This window comes from Podarcis filfolensis (genome assembly GCF_964270895.1).
Source record: "Podarcis filfolensis genome assembly, chromosome: 13".
Lineage (NCBI taxonomy): Eukaryota > Metazoa > Chordata > Lepidosauria > Squamata > Lacertidae > Podarcis > Podarcis filfolensis.
Window position 1 is genome coordinate 16,312,855 of NC_139615.1, and position 23,895 is coordinate 16,336,749.

General features: G+C 49.2%; 3 protein-coding genes across 7 annotated transcripts; 2 read left to right on the plus strand and 1 right to left on the minus strand.

Moving 5' to 3' along the window:
* The first annotated feature begins 534 nt into the window (after window positions 1-534).
* On the plus strand, window positions 535-6,414 carry SLX1A (SLX1 homolog A, structure-specific endonuclease subunit). The gene is made up of 7 exons (XM_083584048.1): window positions 535-1,068; window positions 1,145-1,353; window positions 1,815-1,866; window positions 1,993-2,313; window positions 3,459-3,592; window positions 3,735-3,822; window positions 4,782-6,414. The coding sequence occupies exons 2-7, from the start codon at window positions 1,181-1,183 to the stop codon at window positions 4,809-4,811; spliced, it is 798 nt and encodes a 265-aa protein (XP_083440174.1). The 5' UTR covers window positions 535-1,068; window positions 1,145-1,180; the 3' UTR covers window positions 4,812-6,414.
* On the minus strand, window positions 5,726-15,507 carry LOC310748335 (zinc finger and SCAN domain-containing protein 12-like). 4 transcript variants are annotated; one of them, XM_083584045.1, is made up of 5 exons: window positions 15,388-15,507; window positions 12,756-13,668; window positions 10,853-10,970; window positions 10,145-10,622; window positions 5,726-7,677 (listed from the first exon to the last, which is right to left on the minus strand). In XM_083584045.1, exons 2-5 carry the CDS (start codon window positions 13,545-13,547, stop codon window positions 7,662-7,664), a joined length of 1,404 nt encoding a protein of 467 aa, XP_083440171.1. In that variant the 5' UTR covers window positions 13,548-13,668; window positions 15,388-15,507; the 3' UTR covers window positions 5,726-7,661. The 4 variants fall into 4 exon arrangements, with proteins under 4 accessions (XP_083440171.1, XP_083440170.1, XP_083440172.1 ...); XM_083584044.1 differs by having other exon boundaries at window positions 12,756-13,711; window positions 15,388-15,483; XM_083584046.1 differs by lacking the exon at window positions 15,388-15,507 and adding an exon at window positions 14,707-15,010 and having other exon boundaries at window positions 12,756-13,711.
* Window positions 15,508-17,162: 1,655 nt separating this feature from the next.
* Window positions 17,163-22,819, plus strand: TACO1 (translational activator of cytochrome c oxidase I). 2 transcript variants are annotated; one of them, XM_083582067.1, is made up of 6 exons: window positions 17,163-17,272; window positions 18,356-18,613; window positions 19,353-19,459; window positions 19,795-19,925; window positions 21,478-21,655; window positions 21,753-22,819. In XM_083582067.1, exons 2-6 carry the CDS (start codon window positions 18,397-18,399, stop codon window positions 21,951-21,953), a joined length of 834 nt encoding a protein of 277 aa, XP_083438193.1. In that variant the 5' UTR covers window positions 17,163-17,272; window positions 18,356-18,396; the 3' UTR covers window positions 21,954-22,819. The 2 variants fall into 2 exon arrangements, with proteins under 2 accessions (XP_083438193.1, XP_083438194.1); XM_083582068.1 differs by lacking the exon at window positions 17,163-17,272 and adding an exon at window positions 17,340-17,792.
* Window positions 22,820-23,895: the final 1,076 nt, after the last annotated feature.

Genomic DNA, 23,895 nt, shown 5'->3' on the forward strand with positions numbered 1-23,895 from the left:
ACTTTACCAACGAGAAGAAATAAGGAATAGAATGACACCACCCTGAGCCTATCGCAGGTTTAGGCTGCAATCCTACGCAGGTTTAGGCTGCAATCCTACGCAGGTTTAGGCTGCAATCCTACGCAGGTTTAGGCTGCAATCCTACTCAGACCCATTGAACTAATTGGGGCTTACTTCTGTGCAGAGGAATGAACTAGAGACATATAAAACCGCCTCCATGTTTGACACCGCGGTTTGACACCGCTTCGTTAACATATTCAGAAACGTTTATCTGAGTGTTTATTTTTTTTTGTAATTGTTGCAAGCCATATTCTCAAATGTAAACAAAGATATATCTCAGCGCAACCCTGTTAAACAGTTTAAAGATGAAAATGAAGAAAAACTGCGTTACGAAAAAGCGCCTTTAGACTTTATGGACTTTAAAAAATTGTTTTCGGCTACTCTTCGACACTAGTTCCGATTAGACCTCTTTAAGATTTTCTTAATAAGTCTATGCTCCCTGCACACCCCGTGACGTCACCCGCTCCTCTCGCGGGAGGTTACCCACGTGGGCGGGGCACATCTTCGCCGCAGCCAATAGAATGCAAACGAGGCCGAACTCAAAAGAAACGGTTAGCCGGAGCTAAGGTGGAAGGTTGACGGGTAGCAAGCGGACCGAGATGGGGACAGAAAAGTGGGGTGCGGGGCATGATGGGAAACTGCGGATAGGCTCAGGCGGAGCATGATGGGAAAGGGAGGGGCCTCTGTTTGAAAGGCGCAGGGCATGATGGGAAATGCTAAAGCAAGAACTATATTCCGGTAGTGCTGCATGGCAGGCAGAGGTTCAATAGGTGCAGCTCTCCCCTCTATGGCAATAAAGAACCTTCGCTGGGCCGTTCTTCCTCCAAGAACTGTGTTGACAAGCAGCAGCCCAACATGTCCAAGACTCCCCTCCATGGAGAGGCAGTGATGCTGGATTTCTGCCCTGCACGTATCTCTTGAAAAGGAGCCCTGCCAGGAGAAGAGGCGGCAGCCCTATACTGAGCGGTGTGGAAAACGGGAAGGCTTCGGAGCAAAGGAAGGGCAGAGGTGAGAAAGGAACAACAGGTACCGCTAGAAGAGTGCGGGACTCTTCGCCTAACACTTGCTTTCTCCTTCCTTGTAGGTCTCCTTGGACGTGCCTGAGCCCTCGGCGGTTGCCATGGTGGTGGAAGTGTGCAACTTCTTTGGGGTCTACCTTCTGTACTGCACCAACCCTCGTTACCATGGCCGAGTCTACGTCGGCTTCACTGTCAATCCTGAGCGACGCATCAATCAGCACAATGGCGGGAAGCGACGCGGTGGGGCTTGGAAGACGAGCGGCCGTGGTCCTTGGTAATGCATAACAGCCAAGGAAGCTGCGTTATTCCCATAGCTGTCAACTTTTTCCTTTTCTTGTGATGAATCCTATTCAGAATAAGGGAATGTCCCTTAAAAATAGGGAAAAGTTGACAGCTATGGTTATTCCAAGTCAGACCTTTGGCCTATCCAGCTCAGTAGTTGTCGACCACAGACTGGCCGCACCTCTCCGGGGTTTTATACTTGGTGGACGGAGGGGGGCTTTCCCAGGCCAGCCTTGACATATCAGAAATTGAACTTGGGATTTTCTGCCTGTAAAGCACGTATTCTACTACTGAGCTTTGACATTCAAATTTTCCTTTTCTGTCTATGTCTTCCATCTCGGTATGTCCATTTTCTAGGCCAACCATTCTGAGGAGACTTCAGTGCATACTAGGAACTAGACTTCTAGGCTGTGCATGCTGGGAAATCAAATTTTCCTTCCTTTCTCCTTGCAGGGACATGGTGCTGATCATCCACGGTTTCCCTTCTGATGTGGCTGCTCTGCGGGTAAGGCCCTTCTCAACTTCCGCTCACCTTCCTTTTCCTTTTTAGCAGTGGGGTTCCTTTCCGCACAACTGCTAGTCCCCCACAAACCTAAGCAACCTCCTTTGATTTCCTCTCTCCCCCACGCAGTTTGAGTGGGCTTGGCAGCATCCACACTCCTCCCGCCGCCTCACCCACGTGACCCGCCGCACTTCGCGGGAGCGTCAGTTTGACTTCCACCTGCGTGTCTTAGCCCACATGCTCCAAACTGCTCCTTGGTGCCGTCTGCCCCTCACCATTCGCTGGCTCAAGCAGGAATATTGCAGGGACTTCCCTGCAGGCCTGGAACCTCCGCTACACATGCCGGTGGCCTTTGGGCAGGTCCGAGCTGTCAAGACCAAGGGGGTGAAAGCTTCAGAGGTGAATGTGGCTACCCCAAAACGCTGCAGCATCTGTCTGAAAAAATTCCAGGTAATGCTGGGTCTAGGATATTTGGTCTCCTACCCACCTGTCTTCATGGACTGGCTGGATGCAGAGGAGTGGCATTAGCTGGGGAAGGGAAGAAGGCTCAGAGCACGGGGAGTGGTGATGCGATGACTGTGAGTGGTCAGAGGGAGAAGAGGAAGCAGACTGGGAGGTGTCAGAAGCTGAAGAGGGAACAAGGCTTGGTGAGCAGGAAGAGGCTGTGGCAGAGAGCAGTCCGGACGCAGAAGCAGAGGGGAGTGGTGGAGAGGCTGCTGAAGAAGCCAGGGAGTCTCCCCCTTTCTTCTGGTCTCCCAGAACATGGAGAAGAATGAAGAGGGTAGAGCAAAGAGAGACAAGACCAAGGAGCCTCAGGTTCCTGGGGAAGGGCCTGTGGTAGAAGCCTTAGAGAGTGGTGGGGAGGCAGGGACCTTCAGTCCCCACAATTGCCTCCTTGAGGCGAGACCTACTGGGAAGAGTTGCTGTGATCACTAGCCCTGCATTGTTTGGGTTTTTTTGAATAAAGAGTTAACTTCATTGACACCAGATGTTCTATTGCTGGCCTGCCCCTGACTCCAGCTCCTGACACCTCTCAAAGTTGGGCTGCAGGGGTAGAGGGGACGGAGAAAGATCAGGGCCGAAAAGGTTCCCCGCCTCTCCTTTAGCAGGAGAATGGATTGGAGTGAGTGGGGCAGGGAAGGAGGGCTGGAAGCCGGCATTCCTGGATGGTTTGAGAGGTGAGATCTATGAAATGAGTGTCCATTGCCAGATTTTTGAAATAATCTGGGGGAGATTTGAATTCGGGGGAATAGGAACTTGGAAGTCAGGACACACAGGCTGTTGGAGAATGCAAAAGCCCTACTAGATCAAGCCGAAGGTCGATGCAGTCCAGTCCTGTTCTCACAGTGGCCAACTAGATGCCTCTAGGAAGCCGAAAAGCAGGAGTGCAGCAGCACTACTCTCCTCCCTGGTGATTCCCTGCAGGTGATACCCAGAGGCACCCTGCCTCTGACAGTAGGGGGGAAACACAGCCATTGCTGTACGCCTTTATGAGAGAGGAACTGGTGCTGTTTCCTCCTGTGTCTGTTATTGGAGTAGGGATTAAGCTAGAAGCAGTTGAGGACTGTGTTTTGGATTTCTTTTCCCCCCTGCAGGATGGTGACAATGACATCCCCTTGCACTGCTTCCACCCTGGCTGCACCATGGCTGCTCATATGACTTGTTTGTCTCGGGCTTTCCTAGCGAAAGAGCCGCTTCACTTCCTGCCAATCGAAGGGCAGTGCCCAGGGTAAGCAACTCCTCCTGCGCACTGGCAGAATTAAAAGAGGGTGGAGCAGGTTGACAGAATTTGAAATGCTGGCCCTGAGCCTGCCTCATCCTGCTCCAGCTACCACACTGAGAAAATCCTGCTTTGTCCCCCTTTCCCCCAGCTGCAAGAATCTTGTGCTCTGGGGGGACCTGGTTCGTCACCATAAAGGCTGTTACGGCAACCTAGAAGCTGATCCCACCTCCTCCCAGGTAAAGGCCTCTAGACACTATTTCTATATTTGACTAGTTTGTGCTGGAAACTACCGTATTTTTCGCCCTATAGGACGCACTTTTCCCCCTCCAAAAATGAAGGGGAAATGTGCATGCGTCCTATGGGGCGAATGCAGGCTTTCGCTGAAGCCTGGAGAGCGAGAGGCGTCGGTGCGCACCGACCCCTCTCGCTCTCCAGGCTTCAGGAAGCTATCCGCAAGCCTCGCGCGCCCGGCGGGAGGTCCCGCCGGGCGCGCAAGGCTTGGGGCGGCAGCCTGCAGCCCAAAGCACGGGGCGAGCTGCGGAGCCCGCCCCGTGCTTCAGGCAGGTGTCCGCAAGCCTTGCGCGCCAGGCTCACAAGGCTTGCAGGCAGCAGCCTGTTCTGGGGACGGGTCGGGGGAAGCTCGGGCTTCCCCCGCGCCCGCCCCGCGCCTGGGGGGGAAATAAACTTTTTTTTCTTTATTCCCCCCCCCCCCCAAAAAAAAAAACTAGGTGCGTCCTATGGGGCGAAAAATACGGTATATTGTGTTCAAGCAGATAGACTAGGGTTGCCATATTTCAAACAGTTAAAAATCTGGACATTTTTAAATGTCCGCTATTTTTAAGGAAAATCTCCAAGAACGACACTGCTGACGTGGGTCGCCATATGTCCAGATTTTACCAGGCATTTTAGCGATTTCCCCTCAGATACTGCTTCCGACTGCAGTATTCTGGTTATGTCTAGGAAATTCTGGCTGTATGGAAACCCTAAGATAGATGTAGAAGCCCATCCCTGTCCCGTATAAGCCTTTCTCCTCCAACCAGCTCCCTTTCCTTCCAATCAAGTTCATCTCCTGCCTGTGCTGCTTAAATTCTACCTCCTTTATTTGGCCACATCACCTCTGGCATAAGCTCCACCTGTTCCACTCCGCTATGTTGTTCCTTGCACGTCAATCCATTTCCTTCCTTTTATGCTGCAGGAGCATTGGACTAATGAGCTGCAGCTGTGAAGGAGGAGTCCTGTGCTTTTGCAAAAGCTGTCCATGGCTGACCTTTCGTCCTTTAGGGCAGCGGAAGAGTGCCCAGGAATTCTGACACTTTGTGTGACCCTTCTGAAAATCCCAGCATGGCCTCTTCCTCTTCCCTGAATCAGCTCCTGTGTTTGCTTCTTCCCCGGCTGGATCTGGGCTCTTTTAAGCTTCCAGCCCCAGAATCATGCAACTGACAAGTGAAATAATTAATTCTCTTAAGTGAAATGATTAAATAAAAGGACTGAAGGATTCAGCAGGATGTCTATGAAATAAGAAAAGCAGGGGTGGGAGAAATCAAGACTTGCAAGATGAATGGAAAGCTCCCGTCCTCCAGGATTTTCTGGCTGGGAACCACGGAGGGTGGATGTTCCAGTGCACTGGGACAATGGTGGGAATTCTGCCACTGGCATTCAAAACACTGAAAGGGCAGAGCAGAGCAAATTGGGGCCAGAAGAGCAAGAAAAAGCACCCGAAGAAGAGTAGTGGAGGGGAACCTGTGGCCTTTCGCGTGCGGCTGGATACAGCTCCCATCATCTCTGCCCTTTGGCCATGCTGGCTGCCCTTTGGCTATTCTGGCTGGCTCACAACTACAGCCCTGGAATGTGGTCAAAATTAGGACAATTTTATATCATGCCTATTGCACTGGCTGCTCATACAGAACAAGGAAATGGCATGTTTCTTGACCATTCGTAAAATATAGTAGGTTCTTAAGGCAATAGTTGTACTTCATATTTGCATGAATTTCTTCCTCTGTTTAAAGCACTTACAATTCCTCCCCTTAGGCTAGTATTATCCCTATATTGCATAGGAGAGGACTCAGTGAATAGTGGCACGCCTAAAGCCACTAAGTGAATGAAATGAAAGTTCAGCCAGAGACTTCTCACTGTTAAAGTATATCGAGGGTATGTTTACTAATTCTTGAAAGCTGCTTTATAGAGGGCCAGATCACTTGTTAATGCTAAGCCAAACCAGGGCTTAGCCCCAGCAGTTGGCATGACCAGGGAGGAGAGCTGTGGCTTTGGTCTGGACATCTACGCGTTTGCATATCTGCGCTAAGTCATGGGCTTTGTGTTTTCAGAACAAGTAGGTCCTCCATTAAAATGCGATCTTCTCCCAGCATAATCAGAGTTCTACATCTTAAAGAGGCTAAAATAAAGCCCATATGGGGAACCAAGAGCATATACAAATGAGCCCCCCAACAAACTTAAAAACCCTTAATTACCCATAATGACCATGTGAACAGATCTGCAAATGCTTAAGCCTGCGTCTATTTTGTGCTTTTTTAAACAAAAGATCCAAGATTGCACTTAGGAAAGCTCAGTTTCTCCCCCACCATAAACAACATGTTAAAAAAAAAAATCTGTGTGCTTCTGCTCTGCTCTTTTAGGAATCACAACCATTCATAGAACAGGACTAGGAGAGCCTTGAATAGCAAGAGGCATCCTGCTTAGGGAACAACAGCAACTGTTGCCAGGTTTTATTAGAACCAATGTCTTGGTTTTTTAATGTTTGAATTTTTTTTGTAAGTGGTTTTTGTACCACGTTTTGGGAAACTGGGGAATAAATTATTAAATAAACAGAAGCGCTGTTGATTTTCCATTTCTAGAGAGTTAAAAGTTAAAATACACCACCGACAGCCAAGTCAGTTACAACGTGCATTACTCAACCTGTAGGGGCACAGTCACTATCCTGCATAAGTAGCAAGCCGTGCCAAGGAATCACGGCAGGACCCTGTAAAGCGTTCAGCAACAAGAGCCATTGCCCAGAATGGGAGGCTGGGACGTTTCCTATTTCCCCATCCAGCCCTCCCTTTCCAACCTGGGCTGCCAAATTTTCAACCAGCCGCTGCACTTGTAAGCCTTTAACAGCAGCAGGATGTGTAGATATTCACAACTGGTAGTGTTATCCCCATGCTGAGAAATGGGTTGATTTTATGCCACGAATAAAGGCACAAGAGCACATTTGGACAGTGCTTTTCTTGGTCAGTTGGCAATCCTATTTCCAGCTCAAGGCCTGGAGTTTATCCGTGAGTTAGGCTGTACCCTATTTCCCCCCCGGGCTCCATTGCAGGCATCACTTTTGCTAGTCCAGCATGCTCCTCTGCTCCTGGAGCATATTTTGCCTTTTAAATGCTTAAGAACAAAACAAGCGCCTACTAAATCAGGCCAATGGCCAGTCTCTCACCTAGCATCCTGTTCTCACAGTGGCTACCCAGATGCACATGGGAAACCTACAAGAGCACTCTTCCCTTCTGTGCCTTCCAGCTTCGGGCTGTTGCCATGATGCGAACGGCATGGGTACAGCAAAGTGCTGAAAGTGTACTTCTGACTTGGCAAAGCTTGCTTGGATACAAAAACGTTGAGTGAGACGCTCAAAATTTGCAGTCCTCCCAGTGGCACCTGCCCATGTCCTGATACATATTCCAGCTCCAGCAAGTGATCCCATGATAATGTTAAATAAATAGATGAAACCTGACCCAGGGCTGCCTTTCTGGATCCGAATGACAATGGATAGTTTTCCTTTCTCTTAAGATGCTCCCCCAGTTTCACGACTTCGCCAAATGACAGAACGGATAGTACAGACCCTTCTCCCCCACCCCTCCCCACCCCCTGGAAGCTGCTTGCCCTCAGACATCCTTTGATCATAGATTTGAGATGCACACAAGCAACAAAAGCTCTAGAAGCCACCCCTCTGCCAACAGCATAGCCTGCCTTCTGAGCCTCCCAGCGCAAACACCCGGCTGCAGCCTCTTCGCCTCTGGATACAGGAGTAAATTCCTTTGCTCTCTGCTCAAATCTGTCGCACCAACAGGAGACAGCAGGAACTTCGTCAAGACCTTCCTTGGCTGCAACAAAAAGGAGAGAAGGTGTGTTATCGTAAGAAACCAGAAATTCAGCCCGTTTTCTTGTCAATTTGGTCCATAATGACAGCCGACGCAGTGTGGCGGTTGGTGTCAGACTAGGACCTGAGAGACCAGGGTTCAAATCCCCACTCAGCCATGAAGCTCCCTGGGTGACCTTGGGCCAGTCACTTACTCAGCCCATATAACAACAACAACAACAACAATTTATTTATACCCCGCCCAACAACAACAACAATTTATTTATACCCCGCCCATCTGGCTGGGTCTCCTCAGCCACCCTGGGCGGCTTCCAACAAAGTATTAAAATACAGTGGTCTGTTAAACATTAAAAGCTTCCCTAAACAGGGCTGCCTTCAGATGTCTTCTAAAAGTCTGGTAGTTGTTTTTCTCTTTGACATCTGGTGGGAGGGTGTCCCATAGGGTGGGTGCCACTACCGAGAAGGCCCTCTGCCTGGTTGCCTGTAACCTCACTTCTCACAGGGAGGGAACCGCCAGAAGGCCCTCGGGACTGGACCTCAGTGTCCGGGCAGAATGATGGGGATGGAGACGCTCCTTCACGTATACTGGACCGAGGCCGTTTAGGGCCTAACCTACCTCGCAGGGTTGTTGTGAGGAAAAAATAGAGATGGGGAAGGCTATGTACCTCCCATTGAGCTCCTTGGAGGAAAGGTGGGATAAATACATAGAAGCATAGAATTGGAAGGGACCACAAGGGTCAAACCTGCAATGCAGGAATCTTTTGCCCAACGTGGGACCCGAACCCACAACCCTGAGATAAAGAGCCTCATGCTCTACTGACTGAGCTATCCCTAATTCAGGCTGAGTTTGAACGCAGAAAGTGCTCCCGGGTTGTACCACTTCAGAATACAAAGGGAGGGGTGGCTTGCTTGAATGTTCACCCACATGTAAACAAGCACATACACACATCTGCACTATCAATTGATAGCAGTATCATGCCAATAAAGTAACATGGCTTGCCCAAAAGAAACCTGGGAACTGTAGTTTTTAAAAGGGTTTTCTGAGAGTTGTTAGATGAGGCCTACTCTTCTCACGGGGCTACAATTCCCAGCACTCCCTGGGAAGAGGAAGCGACTATTACGCCACTCTGGGAATTGCAGCTTTGCAAGGGGAACAGGGGTCTCCTAACAACCAACAGTCAAAACAGGTTTCTCCAGTGGCGTAGCGTGGGGGGTGCAGGGGGGGCCAGCTGCACCGGGCGCAACATCTGGGGGGGCGCGCTTGCCGCCTCCGGAGTCGCCGAAGAGCCTCAGGCGCAAGTTGTAGCAGAGCCCCATGTCTCGCGGAACCGACGAGCTGTGCGCGCGTCCGGGCTGAAGGCGTCCGGCAGGCAGCGGCTCTCAGCGCTGGCCGCAGAGGGCGCGCCAGGCAGCCCCTCCTCACAGCCCCGCCACCGCTGCTGCAGCTGCTGGGCCATGTTGCATTTTCCTCGCCTCTCTGCCCTCCTCCTCCTGCGGGCAAGCGGCATCGTTTGGGCGGCAGCGGCATCGTTTGGGCGGCAGCGGCATCGTTTGGGCGGCAGCGCCAGCGGCAACTCGCCTCAGATCACCTGACACGGACCCGCCGCCGCTGCCGTGGCTACCTTACCGTAAATACCTCAGCCCAGGCAGCAGCAAGAAGAAGATGGCAGCGGCGGCAGGTTAGGGGTTAGGGGGCGCAAATTACTTGCCTTGCCCCGGGTGCTGACAACCCACGCTACGCCGCTGGGTTTCTCAGTCCACCCTCTTCATGCGGCTCAGGACCGCAATGCCTCAAGGGCTGCCTCTCTCCATATGATCCTACTAGGACCCTGAAATCATCCTCTGAGGCCCTTTTTCATGTGTCTCCTCCATAAAAGTCTGGAGGGTGGCAACATGAGAACAGGCCTTTTCTGCAGTGGCTCCCTGTTTGTGCAATGCTCTCACCAGGGAGGTTCGGCTGGTGCCTTCATTATACAGTGGTACCTCGGGTTAAGAACTTAATTCGTTCTGGAGGTTCGTTCTTAACCTGAAGCACCACTTTAGCTAATGGGGCCTCCCACTGCCGCCGCACCACCGCTGCACGATTTCTGTTCTCATCCTGAAGCAAAGTTCTTAACCCGAGGTACTATTTATGGGTTAGCGGAGTCTGTAACGTGAAGCATCTGTAATCCGAAGTACCAGTGTACACCTTTAGGTGCCAGGCAAAAACATTCCTCTTCCACCAGGTCTTTGGCTGATTGACATCAATGCCTTTGGCACTGTGGGTGGGGGGGATTATTGGGCTGTTGTATTTTGTGTTTTTTATATTGTACTTTTATGTTGTGAACTGCCCTGTGATCTACAGATAAAGGGTGGTATAAAAACAACAACAACAAATGCTTCCTTTCTACTGGCACCCCCCCACCCCCACAAGACGCGGCTAATGGGCAAGCCAGAGTCGGCAGAGGAGAGGAACGGAAGGCAGCTCCTACCACGAGTGGCGCCTCTGGTGGTTCACGACGTGCGACCTCCGCGTGAATCTCTTCCCGCAGTAAGCGCACTGGTGGGGCTTCTCCCCCGAGTGGACGAGGAGGTGCTTCGTGAGGGTCGTGTTCCTGTTGAAGCTGTTCCCGCATTCCGGGCACTGGTAGGGCTTCTCGCCCGTGTGGATCCTCTCGTGCCGAATGAGGTCCCACCTCTTGCGGAACCTTTTCCCGCACTCCTTGCACAGGTGGCGCTTTGCTTCCGGGTCGGCGAGGACTCCTCTGAGCCCCCTGTCCTTGATGACCCGGACCGAGAGGCAGCCCCCCTTCTGCTGCAGCCCCACGCCGCGCTCGCTCCCGTGCGGCCTTCTAGGGTCTCCTCTGGGGAAAACAGCCTCCCCGAATCCTCCCGGAGCTCTCCTTCCCGGCTCCTCCACTGCAGGCTGGTGTAGCTCCTTGGCCACAGTTCTGCTTGCAAAGTAGCTTTCTGTTGGGAGAAAACAGAGATGGGTGTTTGGGTTGGAGGCACCAACATGCCATGTTCTGCATGCCTGCGATCTCGGGCTCAGTCCTGGGCATCTCCGGTAACGAAAAGAAAGGAGGGTCAAGCAGAGCTCCTGGGAACTGCAGTTTTCTTAAAGGCTGCTGTATTGCAGAAACCTAACCCTACAAAAATGGAAAAGCCATCCTTCCGAGGCACTTCCCTGTTGCGATTACCTTGCAAGCTGTTATCCTCGTCAGCTGGTTTGGTTTCCCTGCGAAGATGTCTCTGTGTCGAGTCCGACAGGTCTACAATGGGGGAGTTTACAATAACCATCTCAATCGGCACCGTTATCTGAAAGGAACAGAACGGGAAACGGTTGAATTTAGGTTGCGCAGAACAAGAAGCCCCGACAATAACGGACTGGCATTACAAGCTACAAGAATTTGCTGAAATGGCACAGTTAACAAATACCCTAAGAGGCAATTCAAAACAGAAATTTATGGAAAAGTGGGATAGATATAAAACATATGTTCAAAAATACAGTAAAGGTTCACTATCTATGCTGGCATTTGATTGATGTTGGAGTGAGACTGAGTTGGGAAATAAGACTAAGAGCACATATTGACATAGGAATGTATTAGATAATATGTAAAGAAATATATAATAAGAGTACATTCATTTGTAAAAAAGGAATATACAACGGGAAAGACAGGAAGTCTAGTGTGTTGGTATGTATATGATTTTGGGGGGGAAATTGTTTGTTTTTTTCTTTGTTCTTTTTGTTTGTTTGTTTGTTTCATTTTCTTTTTAGGTATATAAAATCTGTATATAATTTTTGTATACATGTTGGAAATTATATTATAGTGAGTCCTGTAATGTAATATGACAATGTTTACCGATGAAATATAAGAATGTCAATAAATAAATAAAAGGAAAAAGGAAAAAAAATAATTTAGATTGTGCAGAAACTGATGCCGAATGGCACCCATAGAAGCTCAGTTTCTGTATTCAACAAGTCAGGTTTCTAACCATTATGGGTGCACAAAGATAAGTTTCAATTGCATGGGTTTGAAATGAAATGTTTCGCCAGAAGAAAAAAGAAAGCGTGGTCAGGACTCCCTGTGGCCAAGTGACGAGAGTCCCCATACAAATGTTCCCCATTCCCCATACAAATGTTGACAGTGACCACAATGTACGGTTCTGGGAGAAAGGCAGGATATATAATAACAATATCAATAATATAATACCATCTGAAGGATGTGAATAAATAAGTGCTAGCAGCCAGGGTGTATACAGATTACATCGAGCTTTCTCAATCTGAGCAGAAACACTGGATGAGGGGAAGTGGAGCAACAGCCTTGTAGGGAATGAAACCAGAAAAGAACTGCCATCGCTGTGCCTCAAGAGGCCAGCAGCGTGTGATGCAATCACCACAGCTAGTATATGAACAGAGTTTGTTGACAAGTTCCCCCCCCCCCCAATTCTGTGGTGAGGAATAACCTTCCCACTTTCAGACGAAACCACAGCCCACTTTGTGTTGGCCACATGGGGATACAGCGGATTTTTAATTGGTCTCCTGTGCATCCAACACACACAATCTACACTGCTTTTAGAGGCAAAATTTTCAATATCTGCTGTTACTCGATAGTTTGTAGGTATTTTTCCCCAGTACATATACAGTGGAACCTCAGTTGTTGAACGCTTCGGAAGTCTAATGTTTCGGCTTTCGAACGCTGACAACCCAAAAGTGAATGCTTTTTTCCCCCAAATGCGCCTCAGAAGTCAAACGGCTTTTGAGGGGCGTTTTTCCGTTTTTTCCAATGGATTTTGCTGACAGCCCATTGTGCCTCAGTTGTCAAATGTTTCGGAAGTCGAACGGTCTTCCAGAATGGATTATGTGTGACAGCTGAGGTTCCACTGTATTCAGGGAAAGGTGGAATCTGCCAGGACAGTTCTCAAGATGACTTGCACCCTCGTGTCTATTTTCCACACTGCTCTTGGACTATGAAAAGCTGATTACACCCCAAGCGATATGTCCCCACCCTTTCTGCTAGACAGAATTCAATTTCCTGTTTGCAAACCCATGAAACCCTCTCAGCACCCCCAGAAAAGACCAGGGCCGATTACGTCCCATACCTGTTGGGCCCATCTCTCAGTCTCCTGCTGCTCCTGCAAAAACTCCTCAGCCAGAGCCACGGCCCGGTCGCAGGTCTCAGGCCCACGTTCCCTGATCCAGTCTTGCATTTCCTGCGGCAGGATGACAAGGAACTGCTCCAAGATCAGCAGGTCCAAGATCTGCTCCTTGGTCTGGCTCTCGGGCCTCAGCCAACGGTGGCAAAGCTCCTGGAGCTGCTGGCACGTTCCTCGTGGCCCCTCGGCGTCCTGGTAACAGAAGTGCCGAAAGCCTTGGCGATGGGCCTCTGTGGCCATGTAGCTGTCCAGCCTCAAAATGGCCACCTTCACCTTCCCATAGTCGCCTTTGTCTTTCGCATCCAAACCAAAATAGGCCTGCTGGGCTTGGCCACTGAGGACAGGCACAAGTCGAGTTACCCACTCCTCTCTAGGCCACTGAGAAGCATCGGCCACTCGCTCAAAGGTGGCCAGGTAGGCCTCGGTGTTGCCCCCCTGAGACAGAGGAGGCAACTGTGGGTTGTCCCGCACTGAGGCCGCCACTGGAGTGGGCACCACCTCCAACACCCGCTGCCATTGGCAATCCCAGCTCTGAGACGGCTCCTCTGCCAGCTCCTGCTTCACCCTGGGCACAGACGCTCCTCTCGCTAGCTCCTCGGCAGCGCCACAGGGGCTTAAGCTGGGGAATTTACCATTTCCTTCTGGTGAAGCGCTCGCTACTTGGCTCTGAGCCTCCATTTTGACTCGAACCGGCAATGGGAGTGCCAGGTCTGCCATTTCTGCTTGGGGAGCCGCCATTTTGGGAGTGGGCGTTGAAGTCTGGCCTCTTTGCTTCTCAAGAGACTGATGCAGCCGCCGCTTTCTCTCGGTTTCAGTTTCTCACGCTGAGGAGAAAGGCCTCTCAATCTCTTGACTTGGCCTGTGGTTAGAATAATCTGTGGTAAGGCAGTGAAGTCATTGTCCTGTCATGAAAAGTGGAACATTCTTAGCCCAGGACTGCTCATCTGAAGATTGTTCCATTTTTATTCTCACCCCGCCTAATATTCCAGTCCCCAGGTGCACAAGGAACCACAATCCCTGGCATGGAGATACAGTGATGACTGATAATAACACAAGATCCCTCAGAGAAAGTAAAATACAAGTTGATAACCCTGTTTGCCCTTCCAACAACACTTGCTAGTTATTATATATGGTGGTCAGCCATCTTGGCCTCTGGTGCAGACACAACCACTGTCCATGCACTGCCACTTGATAAGAGCATTTAAATGAGATGGAAGCCATATAGACGAATGCTTTATGCATTTAAGTGCTTAGTCCAGGGTGGTGTAGTGTCTGGAGTGTCTGGCTAGGACTTCGGAGGCCAGAGTTCAAATCCTCTCAGTCATGAAGCTCACTGGGTGGGGTGACCTTGAGCCAGTCAATGGCTCTCAGCCTAACCCACCCCACATGGTTGTCGTGGAGACTGAAGAAGGGAAGAACCATGTATGCCACCATGTACAGCTCTTTGGAGAAAAAGGCGGGATATAAATGCAATAAATAAAATAAATAATAGCTACCACCAAGTTGCACTTGGTCACAAACTCAAGGCTGATGAAGTGGGCCTAACTATTTTATCTTTTGCTTTCAATGCAGCCAGGTGGAAGGGCTGTTTCTTGATTGATTTTGTTTATCTATAAACCGATAAACATGCAAAATTCTATAGTGGTAGGGAACAAGAAAATGAAAGAAGAAGTGAAAATGGAGAAACACTTCTACAGAAAAGAAAGAAAAGTCAGATCTGACAAAATGTATACAATGTTTGGGAGCCGTTCTGGGAGGAGCTGGAATCGGATAAGAACACAAGGGCCTTGCTGGATCAGGCCAATGTCCCATCTAGTTCTGCATCCTGTTCCCACAGTGTCCAACCTGGTGACAGGTCCACCTCCCACCCCCCTGGGTCAAGGCATTGCTGCCTCACCTTTTTCTCTAAGGCAGTCAGGGCCTGACCCACACATGCAGGAGGACTGTACCACTTCAATCTTTGGTACAGGCATGGGGACTCACACGTTCCACTGTCCCGTTATGTCAGAAACTTCCTACAGTAAAAAAAAAACCTAGTACAACCGAGACAGAGTGAGCTAGGCTAAAAACAAACAAACGAAGATGCTTCGATTTCTTGATCTGCAGGGAGCAGGTGCCCTTGACTCAACGTGCAAGTTTAAAAAAAGGGCACGCTCCATCGACAGTCCTTCGTAGTACAGCGAAATCTCGACGGACCGTGCCAGGAAACGATCCCACCTCATTCTGCTGTGTGCGTGTGTGCGTGCATACTGTCTATATATATGTATATCTATGTGTGTGTGTGTGTGTGCGCGCGCGCGCGCCTATGAGCATATATATCTATAGGTATACACTCCAAGCTGGATCTACGAAAAGGGAGTGTACAAACGCGTGTCGGGTCATCTTTCAAGACAGCAAGGAAGAGAGTGTATGCGTGCATTTGCAAGGGCAAGCAGGCAGCCCTAGTCCAGGTGTGATCCCAACCCCCCAACCCCCACCGTCCGCTCCCCGCCCCCCCCCCCGATCCAGGGAGCAGAAAACTCTGGAGCAGAAGGGGGACCACGTGGCCCTCGGAGGGAGGAAATGATTCTCTTCCTACCTTTTGCGTCCCTCCTGGCAGCTTCTCTCCACCCACATCTGGAGGCTCGCACTGCGCAGCCTCTCTGGCTTTGCTGCTGCTGCTACTGCTGCTGCTGCTGCTCTGACAGGGGCGGGGGGCGGGGGCGGCGCGCGAGGGGGACCCAAAGCCACTTTCAGTTCCTTCCCCACTTCGGGCGGAACGGGAAAGTGCCGTAGCATTTCGCATCCCCTTCAACGGGTGCCTCGGAGCCTCTCTAGGCTCAGGGCTTTTGTATTTGATTTTTTAACCCTTCGAGTATTTCCGCATACGGCTAACAGCTTCTTGTGCTGGAGTTGACTTGGCTAAGGATGGGCGAATAGTGTCCGTTTTGGGTATTCTCAGTTTCTCGCTTTCCGTCCTGAAGTTCAGCTCTCCACATTTCCACATGCAGAGGTTGTTTGTTTGTTTAAAGTCTTTATGAAAATTCATCAGCATTCTTCGGGTGAAATCTTCCTAATAACGCAGGCATTCCTATGTGCAATTTTGCCTCACCTGCAGGTTTGGTAAAGCAATATTCCCAAATAGAATCGTGGAGTTGGAAGGAACCCCGGGGTCATCTAGTCCGACCCCCTGAAATGCAGGGATCTCAGCTTAAGCATCCATGACAGATGGCCATCCAACCTCTGCTTAAAAACCTCCAAGGAAGGAGAGTTCACCATCTCTCGTGAACTGTCAAACAGCTCTTACTATCAGAAAGCTTTTCTGAATGTTTCCAGGGTTCCTCAACCTCTGTCCTCCAGATGTTTTTGGCCTACAACTCCCATGATCCCTAGATAGCAGGACCAGTGGTCAGGGATGCTGGGAATTGTAGTCTCAAAACATCTGGAGGGCCAAGGTTGAGGAAGCCTGGTTTAGTCGGTATCTCCTTTCTTGCAACTGGAAGCCATTGGTCCAGAGGAGGAGAAAACAAGCATGCTCCCTCCTCCATGTGACAGCGCTTAAGATATCTGAAGATGGCTATCATGTCGCCTCTCATTCCCCTCTTTTCCAGGCTAAACATACCCAACTCTTTCAAGCGCTCCTCATAAGACTTAGTTTCCAGACCCTTGACCACCTTGGTTGCCCTCCTCTGCACACGTTGCAGCTTGTCAATATTCTTCTTAAATTGTGGTGCCCAGAATTGGACACAGTATTCCAGATGCGGTCTGACCAAGTCAGAATAGAGTGGTACTACTACTTCTCTTGATCTGGACACCACACTTCTGTATAGTGTATACTCCTGGAATGCATTTTTGTACAGTATGTCATTTTCACAGTTAAATGCATTTTTACTCACAGTTTACCCTAGTTTTTGCATTTCCATACAGACACTTGGCTGGATAAATGCCCTGCAGAGAAGTCCAGATTTTGAAGGATGGCTGTGTTTTGGTTCATGTATTGTTTTGGAAAGTGCAAATTAGCTTTGTTCGTCTTTAAATGTCGACTGAATAGCATTTCTCCCTCGTGGGGTTCTTGTCACCCCAACCCGTAACAATATGTACTGGTTGTCCCAAACAACTTTCACATTCCACCAGCCCATTTAAGAAATGATACTTGCCAGTAATGGGGACACACACACAATTCAGTTTTTCCAGACTCCCAAGTGCCTTGAGGCCAAACTAGACATCAGATTATTATCCACACCTTTAGACCTTGCATGACTGATTTAAAAATAAATATCTGATAAAGGCACGCCTGAGGGAGGATAGAATCCTAGAGAATCGTAGAGTTTGAAGGCACCATGAGGGTCATCTAGTCTAGGAATCGTTTGCCCACCATGGGGCTCGAGAGGAAAAAGTTAATTTCAGGTACCGCCTCTCTGTGGGCGGAGCTATTGCAGGAAGAATGCCGGGGAGTTTCACGACGCTGCTGCAGCTATTCCTCTGTAAGTTGGGACCCTCGCGTGGAAGAGAAAGTGGGGGGGGGGGCTTTCCTGGGTTAAATATATGTACTGTAATGCATGATGGAAGCCAGAACTCCTGGGTTCACCAGCAGAGAATCGCAGATTAGTTCTTCTGACACACGACTAGTCACAATCTAGCTTAGATCCCACTCCTCCTTCTGTCTTTCGGCGCAAATGCTTATGAATTAAATTAATTGCAATCTGCATTTTGTGTTTGCGAGTGTAGAACCAGAGATCGTCTATTATTCCCGATAAAAGATGGATGCGTGCGATTTTTGTGTCTGCCCTTTATCAAGAGGCTCGTAACCTTAACACGTTTAACCTTCTGCACTGGCTACTTTTCGCTGCGGAATTCTGTGAATGTTTACTCCAATACCCTGTGCTGAACGATCTGGAGGAAAATAAAGTGTGAATAGTGGGGAAAGGAAAGCTAAGAACACTCAATAGGAGAAAGTTATAAACCAGCACTCGTTTTATAGCTTTCTCACATTTTGGACACCAGGTGTGTTTGCTGAGTTCTGTTGGGAACTTTCTGCATTCGTCTCCTTGTCGTGTAAGGGGGAAAGCTGCTTCTCCTTTTCCATATTACAGAGGTTCTTGCCTCCATCCGTAAGGCTGATCTTTGTGTTTTAATTCTCCTTTGAGTAGCTTCTTGTCTCATTAAATCACAGGTGGGGAACCTTTTTCAGAATGAGGGCCACATTTCCTTGTGGGCAGTCTTCTCAGGACCAGAGGCAAAAGGGTGTGGAGCAATGAAAATAAATGGTTCCTTTGTACAACAGGCTTAATAACTTGGCACACACTCACACACCCCTCTCTATCCCGGCCCTGCTCTAGATCCTTAGGGACCAGTTCCCATTTATTTCATGGTTTTCGAGTGGGTTCCAGAATTTACTGTAGCAATTCAGCAATGTTCCAGTAGATTATATTGATGGATTGTGGGGTGGTTTTTTTTGTAGGATTCTTATTTACCAGCCTCAAAATGAGCCATTTTCAAAACTGCAATTCCAGTGCTCTGCATTTCCATATCACAACAGTCATTCCCCCCCCCCATTTGTTTCCAAGATTGAACGTCAAGACGGAACCTCTTCCGTCCCATCCAAGCCATGTCTGTAGGCTCCAGTCTTGTGAGGATGAGTGTCCTCTTCCGGCCACGCCTTCTGATGTTACTGGACCACCCGCATCGCGCTGTCCACGCCTCCTGTGCTGCCTTCGCTGGACACAACAAATGGTCCAAGGTCAAAAACATTAAGGGTCCGAAGGATGAAGCTCGGGGCCGTGTCTTCCAGAAGCTTAGCATGTTGATCCGACTGGCTGTAAGAGGTACAGCGGCAGGATTTCTGTTGCTATTCTGTAATGGAAGCGGAGATTCCTAGCGCACAGCTAGCCTCCCATGTTTCTGCTTGCTGCAAGCTTGGGCAAAACCCAGCTTTGTCCACATACTTGGAGCAGCAAATCTGGTCAGTGGCCATCCCCACAGTTCCTGTTCCACAGCTCCCAAGATTTATACAGAATTCACTAGGCTACATTCCTCTCCCTTATGCTGAGTTTTCTTATTCTTTTTTTGATAATTCTTTTTATTAATTTTCAATTACAGTCCAATAATAGCCTCATTATAACAATACCAAATTATAATACCATTACTAATACCAATCATTCAAATACTGAATTATATAATTTAAGTGGCCGCCCGCGTGCTAGATTTGATGGTTTGATGATTTTCTTTATTTCTGCATTCCAAAATCTTCTTGATTTCAATTACATTCCAGTCAAAATAATAATCCCTTGTACAACAGCTGCAATGTTAATAACTTCTATTCGTGTTGGCACATTAAATGATTTATAGAACTACAAGCGAGGCACTCAAACTATATCCTTGTTCTTCCTGTGCGTGGCAATTATTCTGTCCATGGTGTTTCTTCCTTACGCTGAATTTTCAATTGTAAACACTTCAAGGCAAAGACCCTCTTGCGTTCCCATCATTCTGCGAAGCGAGGCAACGCTTTATGATAAACCCTTTGTTTAAGGGTAATCTTCTGTCTTCCTGAATTGTCTTTGCCAGAAGGCGGACCCAACCCGGAACTGAACACGAATCTCGCCAATGTTATTGAACAGTGCCGCAGCAAGAGCATGCCCAAGGCCTCCATCGAAGCAGCACTCACCCGCGGGGTACGTTTCTGAGCTGTTTGGAGCCAGGGTGCAGATGCGGATGCTGCCACCTCTTTTGTGAGAGAGGAGAAAGTTGTGTGTGTGTGTGTCTGGTGGGGTAACAAGGAAATGGTAGTGATTGGAAAGGGGTTGATTGGTCTGTGTCACTCGCAGTCCTTTGTGTCCTCAAGCCACCCTTGCCCAAAACTTAAATTGGTAGTAGTAGTAGTAGTAGTAGTGGAAAACCTTTTGATTCTCCACATGGCGCTGAACTACAACTCCCATCATCTGGGTGTGTGTGCGTCTGTCCCTCAAGATACAACTTACTGTTCTTTTCAACTTTTCTCTTTTGGTAGGAAAAAATCAGATCGTCCTACCTGCTGTATGGGGTGCGAGGGCCTGGCGGCTGCACCCTACTAATTGAGATGCTGACAGACAATACGAAAAGGTCCTTCAATGAAATCCGGCATCTTCTGAACAAACACGGGTTAGTGTGGGGGTGAAGTGGTCGGCTGGGGGTGGGGACCACATCTGGCTTGCAGTGGTTGAGAGGGTCTTACTGGGTTGGAGGAGAGGGTCTGGATTATTTGCTTCCCGATGGTCACAGTGCGGCTTTTCTGGATTCCCTTTGGAGTGGAGAAGTTCAAGCATTCCCCATCATATGGCGATGGCAGACAGCAGATGTTGGCTACTCTTTCTCCTCCGTGTTCCCCACCGTCCCACCCTCTTACTTGTTGGGGCTGAACCTCCAATGGCTCTTTGACTCATGCATTTCAGTGTTGCAGCTGCAAACATTCAACTCCAATGCTTGGAGGGCTGTGGGGCTGGGATATCAGGGGCAGGACAGAGGCAGTGGGGATAACACATCCTCCTCTCCCCACCTCATCTCTACATGATGGGGAACGTGAGGAAGATTCTGTGCCCAGGGCAGCTGTCTACCAGCTCCATCTGGTACGCCGGCTGAGACCCTACCTGCCCGCACGCTGTCTTGCCAGAGTGTTGCATGCTCTAGTTATCTCCCGCTTGGACTACTGCAATGCGCTCTGCATGGGGCTACCTTTGAAGGTGACCCGGAAACTGCATCTAATCCAGAATGTGGCAGCTAGACTGGTGCCTGGGAACTACATTGGCTCCCGTACGTTTCCGAGCACAATTCATAGTTTTGGTGCTGACCTTTAAAGCCCTAAACGGCCTTGACCCAGAATACCTGAAGGAGCATCTCCACCTCCATCGTTCAGCCCGGACACTGAGGTCCAGCTCCGAGGGCCTTCCGGTAGTTCCCTCACTGCAAGATGTGAAGCTGGAGGGAACCAGGCAGAGGGCCTTCTTGGTAGTGGCGCCCACCCTGTGGAACGCCATCCCACCAGATGTCAAGAAAATAAACAACTGCAGAAGACATCTGAAGGCAGCCCTGTTTAGGGAAATTTTTAATGTTTGATGTTTTAGTGTGCTTTTAATATTTTGTTGGAAGCCGTCCAAAGTGGCTGGGGAAACCATGGGTCTCCTACTGTTGTTGGACCACAACTCCATCTGTGACCTTTGGCTGGGGCTTATAGGAGCTGGCATTCAGAGTGTGTCAAAATGCCAGCCTTGCCCAACCTGATGCCCTGGAGACATTTTGGACTCCAGTTACCATCTGCTGCTAGCCAGCATGACTGCTTTGGCTGGGGCTTATGGGAGTTGTAGTCCAAAATACTTGGAAGTCTCTGGGTTGGGGAAGCCTGCAATAAGGGGTGTTTTGGTTGGGGGTTTTTAGTTTCTCTCTGGGAGGAGAGGAATGTACTCTAGTAAGTTGGAGGTGGGACTGTAGGAACCTGATTTCTCTGGGAAGAACGTGGTTAAATAATGTGTGTATGATACAGGACTGAGGCCTGCATGTCAGGCATGGGTTCTATATGCAGCCTCTGAGCAAACCGTATTCTCACACTGCTTCTAGTTTAGAACGTCTTCTTATATTTTTAGATCTTGTGGTTCACTATCACTTAATGTCTGTGCTGGGGGTGGGCGGATTGCTGCCCCCCACTTTGTGCTCCCTGCAGGGGACAACTTGTCGACGGGGCCCAGCATAACTTTGAGAAGAAGGGCGTTGTCACGGTGAGCAGCGAGAACCGGTCCGGCAGTGCTGTCACCTTGGACCAGGCCCTGGAGCTGGCTATCGAGGCTGGAGCGGAAGATGTCCAAGAGGAGGAAGATGAGAACGAGAAGATGCTTCTGAAGGTGAGAGGCAGGTTTCTCATGTAGCTGCAGTACTGTGTTCGAGTCTACGAAGCGTTTGTGGCTGAATGCCTTTCTTCTTTTGCCCCCTTCTGCCCAGTTTGTTTGCGCTGTGCCAACATTGCGCCAGGTCCGTGAAAAGCTCGACTCGCTGGGCCTCTGTTCTGTCTCTGCCGGCCTCGAGTTCATCCCGACCGTCAGCACCCAGTTATCGGACGAGGAGATGGATCAGGCGTCGCGGCTGCTGGAGGCTCTGCGGGACAACCTGGATGTCGTCCGGGTGTACGACAATATTGCATAGATTGATGAGGCTCCCTGGAGAACCTCTCTCGGCATCAGTGGGAGCGGCAGAAGACTGCTATAAGCTGTGGCCTGATGTGCACCATGTCAGAAGCCTTGCTGCGAGGTCAAATTTGAGGTGCCTTTTCTGAGCAGTTAAGGTTGGCAGCCAGGAATGAGGGTTACTGAGCTGCTGAGGCTTCTACTTGTCTCCCCTGCTGGACTTTTCTCTCATAGTTAATGGTACCTTACCTGAAGGCAGGCCCACACTGTGAGCAAAATCTAAGGGGCCCTCGAGCAGCTGCGGATGTCGAGTGAGCACTCTGGCAAGGCTGGATTCTGGCCCTGTTTTGCACACTTCTTCTGCTGGAAAATCCAAGGAGTGTTGACTACAAAGGCCTCCTCCTTGAAGCCGCAATGTTCTCTGGAGTTCCAGTACTGAAGTAAGGTCCATGGACTTTTAGTCTTATTGATGACCCAGGAACAGCCAATGAATTGAGGTTATTCATGAGCTAGCAATGGCATAGTTACTGAATGCCTCACTACCTCACCACCTGACTCGATGCCTAATGATCCAAGTGGGATTTTTATGTTTTCTCAGGCATTGTTCAGAGGTGGGTGTGATTGAATAACCCTGCAAGGGCAAAAACCTTTGATAACATTGTCCACTTTAGAGTGGAAGGCTGCAAAGCAGCTTGAGGCTGAAAGCAGGCGTCATGTTTTTAAGTGTGGTGGAAGCAGTCTGAAAGCTCACATGTATTTTGCCTTGGAAGACATTTGTTGTCAAGAGGCAGAAACTGGTGTGTTCAACAAGCCACAATTCGCGTCTTTATCCTGAGTGTTGCCTGCCGTTTGGAGAGAGCTAATTAAAGTTTTGTGTTTGCTGTAGCCTTCTGGTTCTGTTGCATAGAGAAGAAGTGGGAATAAGGAGTTTTGACTGGAAATGAGTAAAAGGACTGGCCATTACCCCCCTACTCGAGGCTCCCATAAATACTGGGTCATGCTTGTTTTCTCATTATGTTCCTGAATGCACTCTCTCTACACTTCCTTCAGTGAATGCTAGAGAGCAAGTGTTTGGGAGTACGTTGGCAGCTAGTACACGTCTTCAAAATTATTTGTGTATGTTGCCGAGTGTTCCCTTGTTGATGTGTGTAAATTGAGCACCTACCTGCCTTTGTAGCTGCATGTGAGAGGTGGTGTGGATTACTCTCTGCACATGAGGCTGCTGCCCTTTTGGTATTTGTTTGGTGGCTGTGCATACAAATGTGTGATATTAACAGGTGGATACCTGCACGCTTGCATTTTAAGCATCTCCCTGTGCCTGCATTGGGTGCATGTGAGAGTGTGGATTTCACTGGACGTCTACCAGTGCCTCACTATGTGAAAATTAACTCCTTCGTCTCTTTCCAAGTACCTGTCCTTTCAGTCTCTCCATGTTTATGTACTGTGGCTTTTACACGATAGCTGTATGCTATACACTGTCATTTTGTGAAGAACCTACAGAATTCCCAGTACACCTGCAAAACTACAAAAAATAACCTACTACAAAGAGTGGGAACATATTTCTTTATCAGTGTGCTCTGGTTCAGGATGGCAGTGTGTGTTTTTTGGCAGAAGCTGTGTCAGCCATTTTAGCCTAAAACTGGTTTTTGTTATACAGTGGCACCTTGGGTTAAGTACTTAATTCGTTCCGGAGGTCCGTTCTTAACCTGAAACTGTTCTTAACCTGAGGTACCACTTTAGCTAATGGGGCCTCCCACTGCCGCTGCTGCACGATTTCTGTTCTCATCCTGAAGCAAAGTTCTTAACCTGAGGTACTATTTCTGGGTTAGCGGGGTCTGTAACCTGAAGCATATATAACCCAAGGTACCACTGTATATATATATATAGTATGTACCATTAAGACAAAACCCACTGCTTCCTACCCTGAAAAAAGCCAGCCCTCCCAACTATTACCAAAATCT

Excerpts from the sequence above, each read along its gene's own strand:
- LOC310748335 (XM_083584045.1), bottom strand. The coding sequence starts at position 13,547 with ATGGCGGCTCCCCAAGCAGAAATGGCAGACCTGGCACTCCCATTGCCG. Across the intron at positions 10,971-12,755 it reads CTGAGAGATGGGCCCAACAG|ATAACGGTGCCGATTGAGAT; the intron begins GTATGGGACGTA and ends TGTTCCTTTCAG. Across the intron at positions 10,623-10,852 it reads CGAGGATAACAGCTTGCAAG|AAAGCTACTTTGCAAGCAGA; the intron begins GTAATCGCAACA and ends TTCTCCCAACAG.
- SLX1A (XM_083584048.1), top strand. The coding sequence starts at position 1,181 with ATGGTGGTGGAAGTGTGCAACTTCTTTGGGGTCTACCTTCTGTACTGC. Across the intron at positions 1,867-1,992 it reads CTGATGTGGCTGCTCTGCGG|TTTGAGTGGGCTTGGCAGCA; the intron begins GTAAGGCCCTTC and ends TCCCCCACGCAG. Across the intron at positions 2,314-3,458 it reads TCTGTCTGAAAAAATTCCAG|GATGGTGACAATGACATCCC; the intron begins GTAATGCTGGGT and ends TCCCCCCTGCAG.
- TACO1 (XM_083582067.1), top strand. The coding sequence starts at position 18,397 with ATGTCTGTAGGCTCCAGTCTTGTGAGGATGAGTGTCCTCTTCCGGCCA. Across the intron at positions 18,614-19,352 it reads GATCCGACTGGCTGTAAGAG|AAGGCGGACCCAACCCGGAA; the intron begins GTACAGCGGCAG and ends TGTCTTTGCCAG. Across the intron at positions 19,926-21,477 it reads CATCTTCTGAACAAACACGG|GGGACAACTTGTCGACGGGG; the intron begins GTTAGTGTGGGG and ends TGCTCCCTGCAG.